Raw genomic sequence first — 19,893 nt, forward strand, 5'->3', positions numbered from 1 at the left:
AAAGAAAGTGTTACTTTGTACCTGGCAGCCCTTAGCCAGGGCAAAGCCTCCGCCAACCAAGATCACAATTTGCCAAGGCATGGCACTTTCAAACTCTCTCCAAGAGATCATCGGTTGTGATGGTGAGTCATCATCAGTTTTTGATTCTCCACCTGTAAATTAAAATTCAAGAGCAACCAACATTAATAAAAAGCCCACAGGGCACCCTTGGAAAGAAGCATTTACATTCATAACAAATGAACACACAAAAAGAAAAACCCAAAGGAGTGGATTGGTTTTCTTCTTAGAAGGAATAGGTTTCCTCTTTACAACCAGTTATAAACCTCAGGGCAGCAAACAGTGTTAAAATTATTTAATTAAAGAACATACCTTTGAAAGGCCAAGAAAAAAGTTTTGGCTTCTTTGAAGGAATAATAAATAATAGAAATCCTAAAAGCACTCCCGATGTGGCATCAGTTTTGAACCCCTTCCTAGAAGGAAAAAAAATGTAAAAATTACAGTTGATGTACCGGCTTATGTAGTGAAATAATTAATAACTACAATAAATACTTACGGACCAAACAAGGACTCCCAACCTGGTATGAACCCCGGGTCCCTCGTAAACCAAGACAGTGCCATCAAAATAAAGATAACTAAGGTAATAATCTCTTGGTAACTAGAATTGAGGAAAAAAGTATGTTAAGATACATTTGTGTACATTATAAAATGTCTACAACCAAGTATGCACTAAATATCCAAAAACACCTACCTAATGCCTCCTAATCTGTCATATTCTTCTTTAATTGATTTTCTAGAGACATCTTCTTTCTTGCTGACTTTCTTCCTTTTAAAGGGAAATAATTCCTTTAAACTACAAGCAAGCAAAAAGAGCAATTATTTCAGCAGGAGTTATTTCACTAAATGTTTTCAGTCACAACTCAGCAGTCTAAATAATAATGGGCCAATAATAATAATGACAAAACAAAAAGATAAAAGAAAACTTTTCAACACCCACACACTCACAAAAACTGAACAACATATTTCTTTTTTCTTCTTCAAATGCCAGCGATGGGAACACCTGCCAAGGGGTGGTGCCAAGGTTTAGAAAAACAGTTGTGGCTCTGGTTTAATAAGCATCCCTAGCAGGTGTTTGATAAAGGTTTGTTTGTTCTGCACCTGAACATGAAATGTCTAATTAATTCTAGTTTGAGAGGCAAGAAAATATCTCAAAGGTCTTAGGTGTTTGACTGCAAGCTTAAGCCTATATCCTGGAGTCGGCCTCCGACGTGCTCTTTAATGAACAAAAGATCTCCAGCACCATTTAACATTAGGTTTCAGAATAATGGCTCCAAGTGTAAAAGGAACACTTCCCAACCAAAAAATTCAAGGGTCAAAAAGCAAAGTCCATAAAAATAAACTATTGCTAGTGTTATTTTAATATATTGCATGTTAACATTAGCTTCATTAATCCTTCCACTGAGAACAATCAAATTATTATTGTGGGAAACTGGAGTCTGCCCCAGAAGCAACCTAACCTGTGTACATCTCTTGTCCATTATATATCACTCTCATGGATACCAGACCATCTTTAACTTACCAATTCATTTAACATACACTTTTTGGGATGTGGGAGGAAACTTTGCACAAAGACACAGGGAAAACATACAAACTCCACACAAGCAGTGACCTACTTAAATTTTAACCAACTCTTCTGGAGCTGTGATGCTGCAGTATTAGCCATTGTACGATCATGGATAAATTAGTTGAGAAATATAAATCACAGCTTTGGAATGTGTGGTATAAATGTTGGTACAGTTGAATTACAGTAGTCCCTATACATTTCACTGTGTCAGATATATCAGAATATAGAGAAATTCAATTTTGAACACTAGCTAATTAAAAGATACAGTGCCTATAAAAAGTTCACACTCCATTGTACAATTTCCATTTTTATTGTTTTATAACAATGAATGACAGCGGATTAAATTAAACATTTTTGACTGTGATCATCTGGAAAAGGTTGTTAAATGTCAAATTATCTAAACTTATTACAACTAATAAATGCAAATAATTGATTGCCTAATTATTCACCTCCATACAACAACACACCATTACTGCTACAGCAAGATAGTACAGAAGTCACATAATTAGTTAATTGGAGGTCACTTGTGTGCAGTCAACATATTACAAGCACAGCAGTATGTGGAAGGTCCAACGTGCTTGAGAGTCAGTTTCCTGGCAAAAACGGCAGCATGAAGACAAAGGAACACTGGCCTAGAGATTGGAGCTGGATTAAATCCACTGTGACTCAACAGTGAAAAACAATAACACATGAAACTCTTTATAGGCACTGTAGCACTTCAAATTAGTCATTATTTTGATTATTAGTATTGTGACATGAACACAGGATGGTTTGTCAGACCATTTCTTTTCTAATCATTAGAAGGATTTATTTATTATTTTTAGCATTATTCAGGTCATTCAAAATATTTAACAATTCATAATGTCACAATTATCTTTAATAACATATCCCAACCAATTTAAAAATACATTTTTAAGCATATTCCCAAAAATAATACATAACTAAATAGCAGAAAAATTGACGACTTACAAGTATATTAAACAACTCTAAAATATTTCCTTGCTATGTATACTGTATCTAAATTGTAAAGAACTTGATATTAAAGGATGCTGTTCAAATATTCTGCTTTTTGTTCTTGGTTATAAAACTCTACCATCAATGATAATTAGCGTAAGCATCATCTGCTAAAATATATTCATATTACAACCTACTTTAGATCAAGAAAAAGCCAGTACATCCAGATCCAGGAGAGAATAAGAATTATTACTGCAGCAGGGAAGGAGAAGATAAACCAGGATCCAAAATTGATGCATTTGCAATCAGGGTAACGTCTGTATAGAAAAGAAAAGGTAAAAAGTGGTTGATTTAGCTTCTATAACCCTGGTTTTGCCTTTAAAAATCTTAGAAACATTAAGGAATGCTACACTGGCTATTCCAAACTAACTTACACTTTAAATCAGCCCAACAAAGTCAATCACTTATACCAATTTCCATATTACAAACAAGTATAAAATAAAGTTAACATTTGGTAAAATCAAATTGACATATTTTGAAAAGCAGAGAAAAAGTGATTAGAGATTAGGGGAGTAATACTTAGATTATGTCTAACACTAAAACTATTATGCATAATAATGTGTATGTGTATATAATAATAGGACAGAATATCCTCGTGGTGTCCCTCCACACTCATAAAAATTACAAAACATTCAAGGGTATTAAAACTATGTTTACTATCAAAGTACTGTACAAGGAGAGCAGAAAACGAAGGCAAAAAACAAAGTACAAATGGAAAACAAAGAAAACCCTGTTGCCACTCTTGGTCTTCTTAAGCAGGCCATGACATTCTTTCCATAATATTGGTGTATTGGGTGTTCACCTATTTACCCATCTCAAAAGTGCCACCTAGCAGTCATGTAATAGTATGCTTTTATCGTAATTCTTCTTCAAATTCTCTTGACCATGAGGCATCTTCACCGCCCCTTTTGGAGACAACTTTTTTTGGCTATGGGAATGCTAAGGAGGACTACCCTCTAGTAGATCCCAATGTCCCAGCCATCACAAGTCCACAGAAGCATTTAAAGGGTCTAAACTCTTGTCAGCACTCACTGCATGCACTTTTACTGTGTAGACAGGGTTAGACATCTGTTGAGTTGCCCAGGTCCTGATATCCTGGCTGAATATTACTGGTTTGCACTAAGGCTGTAACCCCCTCTCGCACACAGATGGTCCTGCATGTTGCCCTTAGGACACAATTCTCAGTTAGGTGAACCATCTTGTACTGGTCTCCATCCTTCCACACATGCACATACAATTGTTCTTTCTGTTTTGATCTATTCCATTCTAGTACTACCATGACACCAGACAACATCTTGACAGTTGAGCCATTCCCACATCTAGCCTCTCCTAGAAATTAACTTTAATACTTTCCTGAAAGTTTGGCAGAAAATTTGAGAGCACTGCTAATTTTTAACACCAGAGTCCTGAGTTTAGACACACGAGTTTGTTAACTATCATTGTGGAGTTTGCTTGGTCTCCCAGGTGTCTAAATGGCTTTTCTCTAGTTTTTCAGGTTTGCTGCAAATTTTGATAGATTTACTTGGTTAAGCCAACTCTAAATTATGTGGATGTACAAATGCTATGCATTGGGTTGGCTGATATGCTATTCATGTTTGTTTGCCACACTGCGCATTGGCTCAAGCTCTAGACTCCCACAACCCCATTCAGAAATAAACAGGAATAGAAAATGAAAGAATGAAGAAATGCATTTGAGAGATGGCCAAAAGAGATGACATACACAAGAAAATACATTCCAACTTGTTTTGAAATTACAAGAAAGAAATGTAATAGCTATGTGGCATATGCATTTATTATGTTTGGTACCTTTCTTATAAGCATGGCTTTGCTAACATTAGCCAAAGAAAATCATTTATGTGAACACAGGCAACTATAAGCTCTATGAAAGATGTGAAGTGTGGGTGCAAGTTCTTACTTCCACAGATACATGCAGGAGATTTCAATGAGCTTCTGGTAGAACAGAATAATTGATTATAAATATGAACACTTTTCAGAATGTAGAGGAAAGCAAATTGAATCTTACACTGTATCTACCTGTATATTTGCCATAGTCCTGTGGATTATGCTGTCTCTGCTCTGTGGAACTGTGTTCAATATTCAACACTGTAATGGTCTTTGTGGATTTTACAAATTTTTCTGTATGCAAGTCAGTTTTCTTCAGTAACTTTCTACGTTAGCTTTCTAAACTGGACTGGTATGATTCAGTATGAAAGTTGCAAAACAGTGACAAAAGAAAGCCGATAATCTCACCCAGGATTTGTTCCTGTGTTATGCCAGATGCTGTAAAGACAAGCTCAGGCTCCCCACAGCCACATATTGGATCAGGATATCGACTGATGTACTCCACATGTTCAAATTAAATCAGAATGCTCTACAAGACCTCCAAATTGATACTACTTATCACAGACAAGCACAGTATCAGTTCATTCTCAGCACATTACCTGTACACATACATTTACATGTGCAAATATACACAGAAGTAATTTTAATGTTTATATTTTTATTGCATTTTTTATAAGTTTATTCAAATACATCACCTTCAAAACAGCTCTATTCTTAGCAATCTTATCTAAAACAAGACATGGACATATCATGTAAGACATCAACTAACAATTATCTGACGCCTCTACCCAAGGCAATTTATAAGTTTAGAATATATTAAAACTGCTTCCATAAATATTTTTTATAATCAGAGTAAAGAAAAGTTACAGTAAAGTAACCTTTGTGCCTAGGGTCACAAAACAGTCAGATGGAGGAAACAAACCAGCAACCTCATAGGTTAAAGTCTGAAACCTTGACCACTACATCACAAAGCCTTCCAATAATCATGCATACATACAATATGCGATTTTATTTCTACCTGTCTTTTTGGCTACAATTCAACATAATATACGTGTTTTTGGTACAACATGCAGACAAGATCTTGAAATGTAGTTATTATTTGAACAAACGTTAGAACAAGCAAGACATAGGACTTGACCCCTTGCATGGTTGCTGGTACCAAACATCTTAAATTCCACTCCTTCCAGGTTCAAGCAGAAAGATGAGACACCAGCAGGTATGTAGTAACAAAACTACATTGGACCACTGAAAATTGGAAAAATGTCATTTGTCTATATTAATCTCTATTTCTGCTGTACCAGGCAGAAGGCAGGGGCAGAATAAATCCATCCCATGTGTGTAATGTGTTGGTAATGCTTTCATGACAAACATTAGTTGTTTTAATACCATTTGGCAGTCCTTTGAATGCCACAGCATGTCACAAAGCATTAATGGCATGCACAGTACCCAGATTTCAATCCAACACAGCACCTTTAAGAGGTCGAACAGCGAGTTCACAGCATGATTTTATGGTTGAAAAACTTCATGTTGCATCTAATAAAATGACCACGAAATGTATATATGTTTTTGTTGGAATGATATTTGTACACAACCACACACCCCACCACGAGGTACTCAGAGCTGTGGAAATAATCCTGCACTGCATGGGACTTTAGGTGCCTCGTGAAAAGGCACTTAATTGCCGAGTGTGCAAACACACCTACACTGGCGCAACATAAACAAAAAGCCCATAACTGTAATTTTAGAAGAAACCTCTGAAATCCGGGATAGAAGGCACATTTCAGCAGATAATTACTTCATACAGCACCTTTGAAATTATGTGGACCTTAAATACATACAAAACTATTTATAGAGAGTTACACTGGATGGTTCCTTGAATTATGCAAACATTAGGATTTACTTGACTACCAATTTTAACACATGAAAGACTTATTATCAGAAGCCAGGACCTTATTAGTCAAGTTCTTGCATTGAAACTTCCTACAATTTTCATAGAGGACTACATTATGAATTTTCTAATTGAAACTAATGATATTTATGCACCTGATACTCATCAGATAAGCAGCCATAAAGCATGTATAACCATAATGAATGAACATGTCATACATTAACTTTGCTTCAAGATGAATCAAGGACTTCCATCTTTTATGATGTTTTTCTTAAAAAGATCCATTTATATTATGATATTTAAGAACACATTTAGCTTTTATAGTTTACATTTTTCTTTAAATATTTTTAACGCTCCCAAAGGTTGTCCAGATTGTGTTTTGCTTAGAGCTGAACTAAGGCCTTCCAAGAGGCATATTATTTTTTCTTCAGTGCCACTGAAGACTATCCGGTAACTGAAAAGGTTCTATTATTTTGGCTTGCATACTTTCCCCTGAAACTGATTTAGTAGTTCTCTGCTTTTTCAATAGGTAGATATTTTTTTTCTGTCACTGAACCAAGGAGATCTACGGTGAATTCATGCAAATAACTATTTTGTGAAAGTTTCATTGAAACATCTAACAACAATTCAAAACTACCATGTTTTGATATAGCTTTAAGTGCTCTCCATAGAAAGAAATGGCAAGCCAGCAATTAACTTGGAATCAGACTCAATAATGTAAAGCATATGGTGTCAGCAGGTTGAGAATTAATATGCCAATCATTCCTGAAATTTAAGTGACCAAATGTTAGTTTATTTTTCAGTGAATTTTAAAATGGGCCTCAAAAAAAAAAAAAAAAAAAAAACAGTTCCAAGAGAAACTGAACAACTAGAAGAATTTCTGAAGTCAAACACAGAATCAGATTATGGAATTTGAGAAATCTTCTGATAACCTGAACCTTGCCCCAGGAGATTTGGCTGGATGTGTGTGTCCTGCCAGGGTCAACTGCTAACATAAGTGAATGCTGACCACATAAGAGTCTTGCCTACAGAACAGTTCCTTTCATTGAAACAGATCCATGCATTGCTCTTTGCAAAGTAAATCTTTTCAACTCTATTAAATTCACCAATCCTTTTTCTAAGCTTTCTTATTGCACGTTACGGTTGTGGAAGAATAAAGCCTATCCTCTCCATCAGGCACAAGACCAGAATTAGCTCTAGATGGGGCACCAGTTCATCATGGTGGACACACACATGCACACACCCACATTGTCTAACAGAGGGCCAACTTACACAGCAACATGCATCTTCTGGATATTCTACACAAACTGGAATATGTAGGTGTTAATATGAAAACTTCACACATTCAATCACTAGAACAGGATTCCAAAAGAGGTCTCTGGACCTCTGAAACAGATATGAGAACCACACCACCCATTTCCAATAAATATTTATTGTACCATATATATTGGTTATAAAGCATCTCATTACCTATCCACCTATTTTCTGAAACTACATAACAGATGTTTGCTAGAAGCCAGTGCCTTTCCCAGCAACTTTAAGGCAAGGCTGAAAATTACACTTGACTGGATACTGGTTAAATCACAGGGCACACCGAACAGCACTCATTTACCCAGGGCCAATTTAGACACTTCAGCCTAACATGAACATTTTCAGCATATGGTGGGAAACTAAAAGACCAGAGAAAACCTTCATAGAAATGGGAAGAAAACACAAACCTCGTCCTTGGGACTTTGACATAACAATGCTAAAAGCTACAATTCACTTTTCCCTCCCTGAAACTATGTATTATTTCTTATAGTCTCTACACAGGCTAAAATGACAGGGATTGAATTCATTTGGATTTCAGTAATTACTTTTCCTTCACATGTCTTCTGAATTTCATATTCAATAGCTTATTGGGATAAAATCATTAGCAAATATAAATGTAAGAGACTACCTTTTGTCATTGTTGACTATGGTACAGAAAAAGCATCACTCTAGTTTTACTGATGCACAGCAAAAGAAAACGTTCAGCAGGTGCTAAACTATTGTGGGACATTGCCATCTGTGTTGTCAGTTTACGTTTATCTGTGCTAAATGACATGATGTGGCAAACATTCAAGGAAGAGATCACAATGAAATAAATAAAAAAATTCTATAGTGCATCATAATGGGGTTGTGCAACGCAGGCATTCTGAAATTAAAAGCACACTAAGTATTGAACACACAAAACTGATTGTGTACTTCTCCCTAACGCTTATAACACTTTTCAAAGCAGAGGTTTAACCTTACACCCTGCACATACAAAAAGCCAGTAAACCCACGCCAATTCTTGCTAATGCCTCAAGAGCTACACTCATCTCTTTTACAGTAAAGTATGCTTGAAAGTTTCACAAATCACACTGGTGTTATTTGGCATTGTGCTCATAAGTAAGCAAGCCTGTTCATACTGCTAATAAAATGGGAATGTATGAGTGGAAACACCCACATTTTTATAACAGAGACACAGAGAGACACACAGACAGAGAGAGAGATAAAACTAAGAAATAGCTTTCTGTTTTATAGGGTCTTGTTATAACAAACAGAAGAGACATACTGTAAATTCAACCTGTGAAACTATAGAGAAACAGGAGAGCTCCTTGTGAAAAAATTATTCATGTTGAAATACACATAGGTAAAACTACTGGAGAATTACGTAGCACTTTATTATACTTCTTATGTGAAAGTGTAAATGAATGCATCCCATCCAGGGTGGGTTCATGATGAGATAGCCCTTAGCTCCCAGCGTCTTTGAACTGGATATAATGGCGATGCATATGAACATTTTCAAATCTACTTCATCTGATTCAGGATTGCATCGGCCTGAAGAGTTTCCTAGCAGTAGGATTGGCCACAAGGCAGGAACCACCTTGGATGAAACACCAATTCAGATCAGCGGAAACACATTACTGAATACATAAATTATTATTAAAAAAAAAATTCTACAGTACATATAATCACAGCAAATACAGTAATTGTGAAATAAATGTCATTAATATTGTTCCAAAGTATCATTTCAGCACGTCCATATTTCCAGTTTCCAAATCTTGCATACAACTAGCAGCCGATGGCTTATTAAAACTATATTTTATATCATTATATAAAGGCTTTATGTGTTTGAGATAGAAGGATGAGAGTAGAAGTAGCATATGGTTAAATGCTATATACATACGTATCAAATTGTTCAGCAAAAATTAAATTAGTTGAAGTCCCAGTGATTGTTGTCATCCCACCAATAGTTGAGGAATACGCAATACTGAGAGAAAGAGCTTTGCACATCATGTGGTCCTTCTTGGTCTTGTATGGCTGCCCAGTTGTCTGTTTATGAAAACAAAAAATGGATTAACAATTTCACAGATAACTGGGTAACAGGGGTGAGTATCCAAAAAGAGCAGTTCATCATCCATTCCTAGGAACCTGATAGAAAATTTATTCAGACTATAAATTCAACTTTTAATTTATCAGTAATAAATTTACATATTCACCATACTTGGACAAATATGATAGCTGGAGGAAAATGTATAGCTAGAATTACAGAAATGTATAGCTAGTTTGAGAAAAATGCATAGCTAATATGGTAAAAAATTGCAATTATTCATCATATATTATATATATATATATATATATATATATATATATATATATATATATATATATATATATATATATATATATATATATATTATATGTAGATATAGAGATGAATCAAACATTATACCTTCAACATAGCAATATTCTTTTGTAATTATTTCTTTAATATGGACAATAAGCTTGTAACATACTCAATGAAAGTAAAGATGATACATGAATCCTACACAAAAAGTCTCATTCCAATTAGACCTGACTTGCAACAGAAGTGTTCCCGAGTGTTAAATTTTGTTTTAAAGTGAACTACTCAAAGGCTTACATCTTTTCTTTTGAAACCAGCAGGAGTGTTTACATTCCAAATATCAGTTAGATGTTAAGCTGGGAAATGAGGAACACACAGTATGGAGGCACAGCAAATTTTGTTGACTTTTCACATTGTTTTGTTCTGCCTGTTTTGGTGCTTGTTTTCACTCACAGACAAAAAGACAAACTATTGTGTTGATTAGGGTCTTTAAACTGACTGGTTCTAGGAGACTAAGACAGATTAAATACAAACAATGAATAAATGTGCAAACGTGTGGATGGCAGGAAAAGAAAACTGACTGACAAATAAGGAATAAATAAGTAGCTCTATTTTGAATTCATGTGACAACAGAGCTGATGCCAAGTACTTCCCTAGGTTTCTAAATATGTGGAAAATAGTTACCTTATTAGTAGAGGTGAATCCTCGAAAAGGTTGCTTTTCCTGTAAATGAAAGAGAAATCAGATGAACATGTATTAAATAAGAGGTTTTTTATTTTAAGCTCTCCTCTTGAAACCACAAAAAATGTTTTACCTTGACAAGCATAATGAGATTAGTAGGACAGCATAAAAATGTGTGTTATAATGCTAAAACAAATACTTAAAAATCTCTCTATATATCCTCTACAAAATATTACTTAATTGTTTTTAATTTTCAGAGAATAACAAGTTGATCCTGTAAAGATCTCAGAGACAGAATTACATGAACTGCATCAAACATTTAGTGAAGAAAAAAACTGCAATTGTAAGTAACACCCAGAACTTAATTCTTTTCATAAACTATACGGTGAAAGGAAAGGAGACCAATGAGTATATTCTAAACTATTATTTTATTTACTCATGTCTAGGACTTAAATGATAGAAATGAGAGAACTAAACAAGGAGACAAGCTTGGGCTCTAAACATGGGGTCTTGAGCTTTACATTCTAACTCCACACCACTTGTGCTAGCCATTTTTTTTTTTGTAATTATTTTTTATTGAGTCAACCAAATCTGAAACAAAACAGTATGAGGGATGGCCGGCCAAATATTCCGGTCCACACCTCCAGGCCGCCAGATGGAGCCCTCCCAGCAGCATGGAAGGTCCCCAAATTCCAGCAAGGCATTATGGACATTATGGATACCATGGGGACCACCAGGAGCCGCTGTAGGGAGGCTTACAGAGTGCTACGTGCCCTATAACCCGGAAGTGCGTCATGATCACATGACCGGAAGGAACGACGTGCTTCCGGGATGAAGAAAAGGACTTTTAATCTGACCCGGAAGTGATGAGAACTTATGGATTGTTGGGATGGAACCACTTCCGGGTCAGGGACTATAAAGGACTCTGGGAAACCCCAGACGAGTGAGCTGAGCTGGGAGGAAGGGTGGCTAAGTGTCTGGGAGAGGAGGAGTGAGAATTGTATTAGTAATTGATTATTGAGTATCGTATAGAGTTTATGAGTAGTGTGGAGTGGAGGGTGCTTAGTGCACATTATTGTAATAAAAAGAATAATAATTGTACATTTACCTGGTGTTTGGCGTGGTACCTGAGGGTTCAAGGGAGCTCTAGTGCCCCCTACTTTTACAACAGTTAAACAAGAACCTACTCAAGACCTGTGAGGAATGATTAAGAAGAATAATATAGAAAGTCCTGGGGCAGGCACAAAAGATGGCAAAAGCACCAACCACTAGGCCAAAAATCTAAAGGGCAAAAAGGATTTAAATAGATTCCCACATCACTGACTTCCAGTCACTTAGCTGCACAACAAAAAGCCATTTCTCCATCTAGGAACTGGGTAATTAATCCATGGAACAGCAATTTAGAGTTACAGAAGAATTCAGAAAGAAGACTTTCACTATTTAGAAGAAATAGATTCAATATTAACTTTGAAGAAATGTATGTGAGGGGAACAGCACATTAGATAAATGGACCCAATTCTTTATGAAAAGGAGAATAATACATGGCCAGAACTTTGTTAAAATCATAGGTGATCTGAAACGCAACAATACACTTCAATCTCTACTGGCATTTGCCTTAATCGAAAACACAAGTTTGTTTGTGGCAAAGCAAAACGGACACAGTGAAGGTGCCAATATCATGCAATACTGCAAAATACTGTAAAACCATCTGTCCAAAATTATAAACATTTCATGATTTTGGTTAATTTATGCGACATAATTAACTGACATTAAATTTGTCATTCTGAGCTTCAATATTTAACTGCATAACAATATAACATTAATCTGCATCCAGTCCTGCATGTAGGCCACCCAATCTGCAGGGAAAACCTGGGGGTTGGTGGCGGAATTGGCACTCCAGCCACCATAAAAAACCTCACATTGGTTCCATTCCATCTGAACTAGTGTGGTGCTGAGGTGTCACCCGTTGCATGGCTGCACTCGGGTCCTAATCTGGGATCCTAAATTGGTTTGACATGTGGTGGGTCCGGCAATGTGCTGTATCAGCACGTGCTCCTAACCGCTTATAACAATAGAAGAACAACATATAATTTACTTTAAAAGTGAATTAAATTTTGTACTTTCAGTGCAATTTCAGTATGGTAATTTAACAACAGCAATAATAATCATTTTCATAAAAAAAAACAAAAAAAAACCTGGAATTAAAAATATTAAAACATATATTCAATACTTTGATTTCTGTATTTGGAAATAACTGAAAAAATCACGATGAACATACACAAAGATGGTACACGATACCAGCACCAATAGTAATATCATGGAGACAAGTAACACCCAATTTAAGACTGACTTTACTTTCATAATATATCAATTTCTTCCATTACATAAAGTTTGCATTATTTAACATTGTCATTTGTTGCAGTACAATAATGAGTGTGCATCTCTGTTTCAACTTATTGTTGACTAGTGCTCCACTTTCTGTCTTATCCCTAATGCTGCGTGCAGTCCACAAATGAATTAAGAAAGCCTGACAATGTTCATGTATTAATCAGCCCGAATTTGTGCTGTACTTAATGTAGACAGAATAATGCAAATAAGTAAATGCACAAGTGCAATTAACAGCACCTCAGACGACTAGGAATATTTGGTCTTGCCATATGGTTTAGTTATTGTGCACACAGTATTCCACATTTTCTTGAATGACATATTGGGATTCTATGTGCTGGTAAATATTTATGATATTTTCATATCTTTCACAGTATAAGTCAAATAAATCATTGAAAGTGTATGACAGAACTCTTTCAAACCAAACATATAATTGGTTATTTCTAAAATATTTTCATTTCAATATTTGCATTATGCAGTTAGGAATAAGGGACAAGTATAGATCATCCCAAATTAAAGGCTGCACTGCAATGATCTGTTTAAAATTTCTTTAAACTAAAACAAACATTTACTGGTTTATGCAAAAAATTACAGAAAATTCACTATATTCTTTATAATCAGGACAACATTTCCAAGTATCAAAAATTAAAAACAAAATAAAAAAAAACAGGAAATGCAGGTCAAAGCACAAGAATTAGAGCATTAACCACTAGGGCAGCTCTAAATGATGGCATTTACAAAGCCAATAAGTACTCTGTGTTCGAGCAGACCCACCGTCTGGTCATTCCCTTTTTATTTCCCCTGCCCCTCCAATCATGTGATTGCTACTTAATTTGTGTTGCAAAGAAACAAGCACAGACAGGAAAGGCAGTGGAACCAAGGTAAGAAGGAAGTGCTAGTCCCAACTAATGCCTGAATGTTAATGTAATGTGTTGAGTATGTTATGAGCAAGGATGAACTAAAAACAAACAAGAGACAACTTCACATTATAAATATGTCCAAAGGTGGTCTGCAGTGCCTTTTTAATTAAAGGGAAGGGAGGACCCTCCAGGTTCAAGTTCTCATCTTGCAAGCACATAATGACATGTAATGCAAGCAAATCAAATAATCCAGCATTAACCCCTGTTGTCTGAGGTCAACTATCACCACTGGTTAAATGGGTCTGGTAAAAAATTTACATGGAATACAGAATAAATAAAATAGAGAAAAATGTTTCTAAGTAAAACTACTTTATTTACTTTAGTTATAAATGCACTAAAAAGCAAATAAATACATTTTTCTTTAACCACAATTTTCATGGTTATATGTGACTAAATAAAATCGTGGGGTGCACATAAATTAATTGATTCAAACAAGGGGAGGGGAAAACAAAAAAAAAACAAAACAACAGACACCTCTTTTTGCAATCCATCCCAGCACTCCCCCAACTGCCCTTCATGGTTCATGCCAGATGTTCAACAAGAAAAAAGCAAAGCATTATGGGGGCCATGAAAGTAGCTTGACTCCGTTGTGGGTGTTGTGTGGCTAAGTTGACACCACTCTGCATCAAGCCTGGAAATTTATCAGTATGTGCTTAATACACATATATAAAACACATTTAATGGACCACCTTAATCATATATATTTATTCATCAAGGAATGTAACACCCAACAAATGTCAAGGTCTACTTAATACAAGTGCAAGGCATTTCCCCTAATAACTGTAATGGCAACAACAAACCTTTTATTTCCATATCTCTATCTAGGTACACCATTATATGTTACACTCTTTAAAAACATACAAAAGCATAAAACAGGACACTGTATATTAAGTGCATGAATAAAGCTATTTATCTTCTTTTTTTTTTTAAATATATATCTTTGCGAGTAAAATAAGATCCAGTCCACGTTGACTACATTTTCCAGCTCACATGCGTTTGGTACACAAAAAAAAAAAAAATTCCACAGAATTCCAAAAAACATCAACATCAAAAACAACATTCCAAAAAACATGTGAGATAAAAGTATGATGAAACTACAAATCTCTCTAGTTACTGCATATGATGTGCACTGTTTTTTAAAATATTTGGTTAAGCTTATAAACCACTGTATATACCAGATTTAGGTAAAAACTATATTAAATAAATAAAATCTGTCAAATAACTACTGCACACTATAAACGAACTGGTTCATGTTTGCCAAAGCTGTAGCAGTTCTCCACCAAAGCAGTATCAAGTACCACTCTGCCAAGAAAACACTGGTGTTAACATAAAACAAAACAGAAATCATCTAGTTCAGCATGAAACAAACAAAATGATGCAAAATAGCATCACATTTAACAAAATTCACTTTAAACACTTAACTAGAACTGTCATTTAAGTTTCTTTCAAACATTACCTCATCAAAATCACCAGTGCTAACTGTGCAAAATTCCATTATGCCATTGCTGGAAGAAAATGAAGATGGTCAGAACATGTTGTTAGCATTGCGTTTTCCCTCTACTTCTACATGCCTCGAAATTTAGTTGAAAAACAAAACTTGCCAATTCATGGAAGAACACAGTAAGTAAAAGAATAAAAAAGGAATAATTTAGAATGTTCCTTGCCTCTTTTATTATAATGTCTTTGTTACTTTTGCAGGAAAAAGAAAATGTAACAAAGCTAACCTATATGAAATTATGTAATGGAGGAAAACAAAAATGATTTACCTCTCACAAGAAGTTTCCAGCCTTTTCTTCTGATCATTACTGTTATCTATCGATTAAGTAAAAACAAAAAACACTGATTTTTCAAAGCATATGCCATTAAGCAAACTATAAATAGAAGACAGAATAAGCACTTTTATCATCGGCAATAAGTTACAGACCATGACTGGAGGAAATGGGTCTTTAAATGCCAGAGGGAACTGTTGGCTTATAAGCAAAGTTGAGTACAGCATCAGTGCTACAACACCAAAACGCCGTATCCCAAGATCTGTGAAGATAGGCTAAAAATTCCACAGTCTTGGCAGACATGTCTTATACTTAGCACAATAAATACCAAAATAATGCATCATACTGCTTAGTAAAAAGATTTATGAAATATCATGTTTGAATAGAAGCAAGGTAGAAAATAACATAAAAAAGGTTCTAGACAGAAAAAATTGCAATCAATTGTGATCACCTAATATAATAATGAAGAACATTTTATATGGTGAAATATAACATACTCAACCATTTTATTATAAAGCAAAATAAATAAAAATGGCACTCAAGTGAAACTCTAGAATAAACACAACATTGGAGTAAAGGCTTGTAGAGGAATACATGGCACACTGTAGGTAAAGTTAGACTTGTGTGAAAATGACCCCATAGCCAGACCACCAACTATCCTCCATGTCAACTTTAGACTGGAATAATGAAGAGTAAAACACTAAAAATACAATGGAAGGGAGAATATGATGACTGTTTCCAGACTGTTAAGAAATGTTTCTATGTTTAAAAATGTAGTTTACAAAAAGAAAGATTCTTTGATTCTAAATTACTTCTTACCATTTTCAAATTCAACCCCATCCTCTTTTGAAGTACATTTCATTGTGGTCTTAATTTCAGGCCTTGAATTTCTCAGCTGGCAGAGAACTGCCTCAGCAATGGGCATTACCATGGCAGCGGTAGAGGTATTGCTGAGCCACATGGACAGAAAGGCTGTGCATCCCATGAAACCAAGCATTAAACTGAAAAAAAACAAAAACAAAAAAAAGGCTAAAGTACTGGACAGTAAATCATGACGATGGCTAAACCAACCTCACTGACTTACAGCATGAGTCTAAACAAGCTACTAATGTTGGGTGTCTTTCCAGAAAGCTTTTTTAATGCAAAGTACTTCACGTCACTTAGTTAAGATCATTCATTAATTAGAGAGTGTTTCCCAAAACCCTTCATACTTAACTATGGTTACCAGACATTTGGCAAAAGGAGGACATGTCCTCCTTTTCGGAGTTGTGTACTTTCACCTAAAAAGGTGAAAATGTCCGGCTTTCATCAATCACTGACTTGACCGTGTTATTGGCGGAAATTGCACGCTATCATCTCTATGTTTTCCATAAATGATCTGTTTTTATCAAAAACAAAACATGGCTACACACCTATGCCCACTTTGCTATTTTGTGTTGTCCGTACTTGTCATACAAAAATGCAGTAGTGTTTTATCTAAAAATGTTGTTCAGCAGTAACACTAACAAGAGGAAATGCAAATGAAATGAGACTACATGAAAACAAAGTAATTGTGTTTTGGTGAACGACACACCGAAAATAAAGCAAAGTGTTTGATTTGTGATTCTTAAGTATCCATTACAAATGGGGGTACCTTTTTGTGACCTGTCAAATTAGTTGTTTTTAAAGTTTTCATTGTAACACATAGTTCACACTGTGTTTCGTGAATAGAACGGGACGCGGTCTCCTTTGTCCTCCTTTATGACTTTCAGTGCCCTCCTTAAGGTTTGCAGGTATCTGGTAACCCTATACCTAACCTCATTCGGTTATTAATGAGTGATCCAACCCATATAATAATAATAATAATTCATTACATTTATATAGCGCTTTTCTCAGTACTCAAAGCGCTCTATGTTACAGGCTACCCTAAGAAAACCACAACAAAAAAAAAAAATACTGACGCTCTTATTTGTACAATGTAACAACAATAACAACAATAATTAATAGGTCAATTCTGCAAAATAAATTAAAAATGATAATAGAGACTATAATTTAGCACAAATTGGTTCTTTGCAGTTTTAACACCTTCAGACAAACTGAGTACACAATGAGTTAACAAATCAAATTTGGTATGTAATCAGGCACATCTTTAAAGTAGGAAGGTGACTTGCACCTTACTATCAGCAACAACAATAGCAGTTTTCTAAAAAATTGTACAACTCAACTGGAGACACCATTTAAGACAGCACCACACAAGAACCCAATTTGCAGGTCTAAATGCTCTTTTCTTGGCAGAAATGAACCCCTTGGACCATCTCAGTAATAAACAACTAAAAGAGAAATACAGCCTGCCCAAAGATAACATAAAACCTTTCCTTGGTCTGATGCAATATGAACTGGAACCAGTAATACTGCAACTTCTGAAAGCTGGTGACGTATACAACCTCAGCAAGGCTGCTTTTGAAAACAGTTCAGCACTTCTTAATATTTTGCCATTTTCTCTACAAGTTGTTGATAACTTCTAATTTGTGAAGTGTTGCTTCTCCTCCCCCCGCACAACCCCCATATTGATGATCGCACTTTTTCTGATTTGTAAGGGAGCCACATCACATTTTGAGCCCATTTAGAGAATTTCTTACTATTTGGTTAAATTAATTTTACCTATTCGTCAGGTTTTTAACTTCATTACTTTTTTTTTTTTTTTTTTTTTTTTTTTTTTTTGCATGTTTTAATCGATTTTTTTAAATTATTTTTTCATTCATTTGAACATGTCGGGTGTGACAATATAACATATATGTGACCATCAAAATACATAAGATCAATATTACTGCTATCAACCATTTATGCTATTCCGATATGGACGTTGAGGAGAAGCCATCACAGAAGAAATTTAAACCTATTTTTAAATGTTGGATAACAAAGGGCTTCAGGAAACACCTGCATATCTCACTTGTTTCTTACCTACATTGTTCATTATCTTGTTTTTTACTAACCAAGATCAATTGATTTTGGGAAAAGCAATCTTTTATCAGCAAGCTAAATGTAACAACTAGCCTCAAACCAGTACTGTTGACTCTGAATCTGGCTTTCTTCTGGCCAGTTCATACATGCATACGCAATCAATTATCAAATCTGTTTAATTCAGTTACGGTGGTTGGTTTTTATCCAGCCAAAAATCAGTAACAAGACAGGAGATGACACTGAATGGAATATCACTTCAACGCAGAGCATGTGGATTTACTCACTTATAGTGATATAGAGCTATCAATTAAAGTACCAATTTGCTACACGTCTTTACAACATGGATGGAAAACTTGAGAAGCTACAGGAAAAAAAAAACCACAACAGAGACAAGGAGAACGTACACGCTCCCGAAAAATTGTGAATGGGTTGGGATTTGAACTCAAGCTTCTACAAATATGGGAGTCAGAAGCACTGAGAGAGAGAGAGAGAGAGAGAGAGAGAGAGAGAGAGAGAGAGAGAGAGAGAGAGAGAGAGAGAGAGAGAGAGAGAGAGAGAGAGAGAGAGAGAGAGAGAGAGAGAGAGAGAGAGAGAGAGAGAGAGAGAGAGAGATAGATAGATAGATAGATAGATAGATAGATAGATAGATAGATAGATACTTTATTAATCCCAATGGGAAATTCACAATGTGTTACTGTGTTAGCCCAGTTTTTCCTTGGTGTTAAATAATCATAACTGTCCATCAAGAATTACAGAAAAAAAGCTATTTTTTATTGTTTACCTGCCAGGATTTGGACCAACAGCAAGCACCATTCGGAGAGCAATCCTTTTATGCAGATTCCACTTCTCAATTGCTGCTGCAAGGCAGACTACTCCAAACAAAAGCAAGTGAATATCTTTGAAGTACTCAGCCGCCACCTAAAAAAGTAGTTCCATATAAACTTACAAATCAAGAAAAGGAAATGTGGCACTAGCACAATAAAAAATAAAACCGATTATGTGCCTACAGTAAATAAAAATGTAATATGTGCTCATTAACAAAGCAGGCCATAACATATTGAAGGCTGTACAGTTTATGCACATAATTTTAATACAGTTATCCACCCATCCATTTTGTAACCTGCTGAACAAGTTTAGGGTGGTGGGGCAGCATTTACTGCAAGGCAAGAACAATTTCTGAATGGTACTCCACTCCATCATGG

At 35.3% G+C, this 19,893-nt stretch overlaps 1 protein-coding gene across 1 annotated transcript in view; it reads right to left on the bottom strand.

Annotated features, from left to right (window-relative positions):
* LOC114645949 (solute carrier family 13 member 1-like) overlaps positions 1 to 19,893 on the bottom strand; it is a 64,604-nt gene that overhangs the window by 13,567 nt on the left and 31,144 nt on the right. The window contains exons 3-13 of the mRNA XM_028793878.2: positions 19,473 to 19,609; positions 16,571 to 16,752; positions 15,749 to 15,794; positions 15,439 to 15,487; positions 10,681 to 10,719; positions 9,559 to 9,704; positions 2,773 to 2,892; positions 749 to 850; positions 554 to 655; positions 370 to 470; positions 22 to 152 (exon numbers count right to left, since the gene is read on the bottom strand). Of these exons, the coding sequence (XP_028649711.1) occupies positions 22 to 152; positions 370 to 470; positions 554 to 655; positions 749 to 850; positions 2,773 to 2,892; positions 9,559 to 9,704; positions 10,681 to 10,719; positions 15,439 to 15,487; positions 15,749 to 15,794; positions 16,571 to 16,752; positions 19,473 to 19,609 (1,155 nt within the window). The remainder of the gene's footprint in view (positions 1 to 21; positions 153 to 369; positions 471 to 553; positions 656 to 748; positions 851 to 2,772; positions 2,893 to 9,558; positions 9,705 to 10,680; positions 10,720 to 15,438; positions 15,488 to 15,748; positions 15,795 to 16,570; positions 16,753 to 19,472; positions 19,610 to 19,893) is intronic.

Source organism: Erpetoichthys calabaricus, chromosome 2, assembly GCF_900747795.2.
Source record: "Erpetoichthys calabaricus chromosome 2, fErpCal1.3, whole genome shotgun sequence".
NCBI classification, from domain to species: Eukaryota; Metazoa; Chordata; class Cladistia; order Polypteriformes; family Polypteridae; genus Erpetoichthys; species Erpetoichthys calabaricus.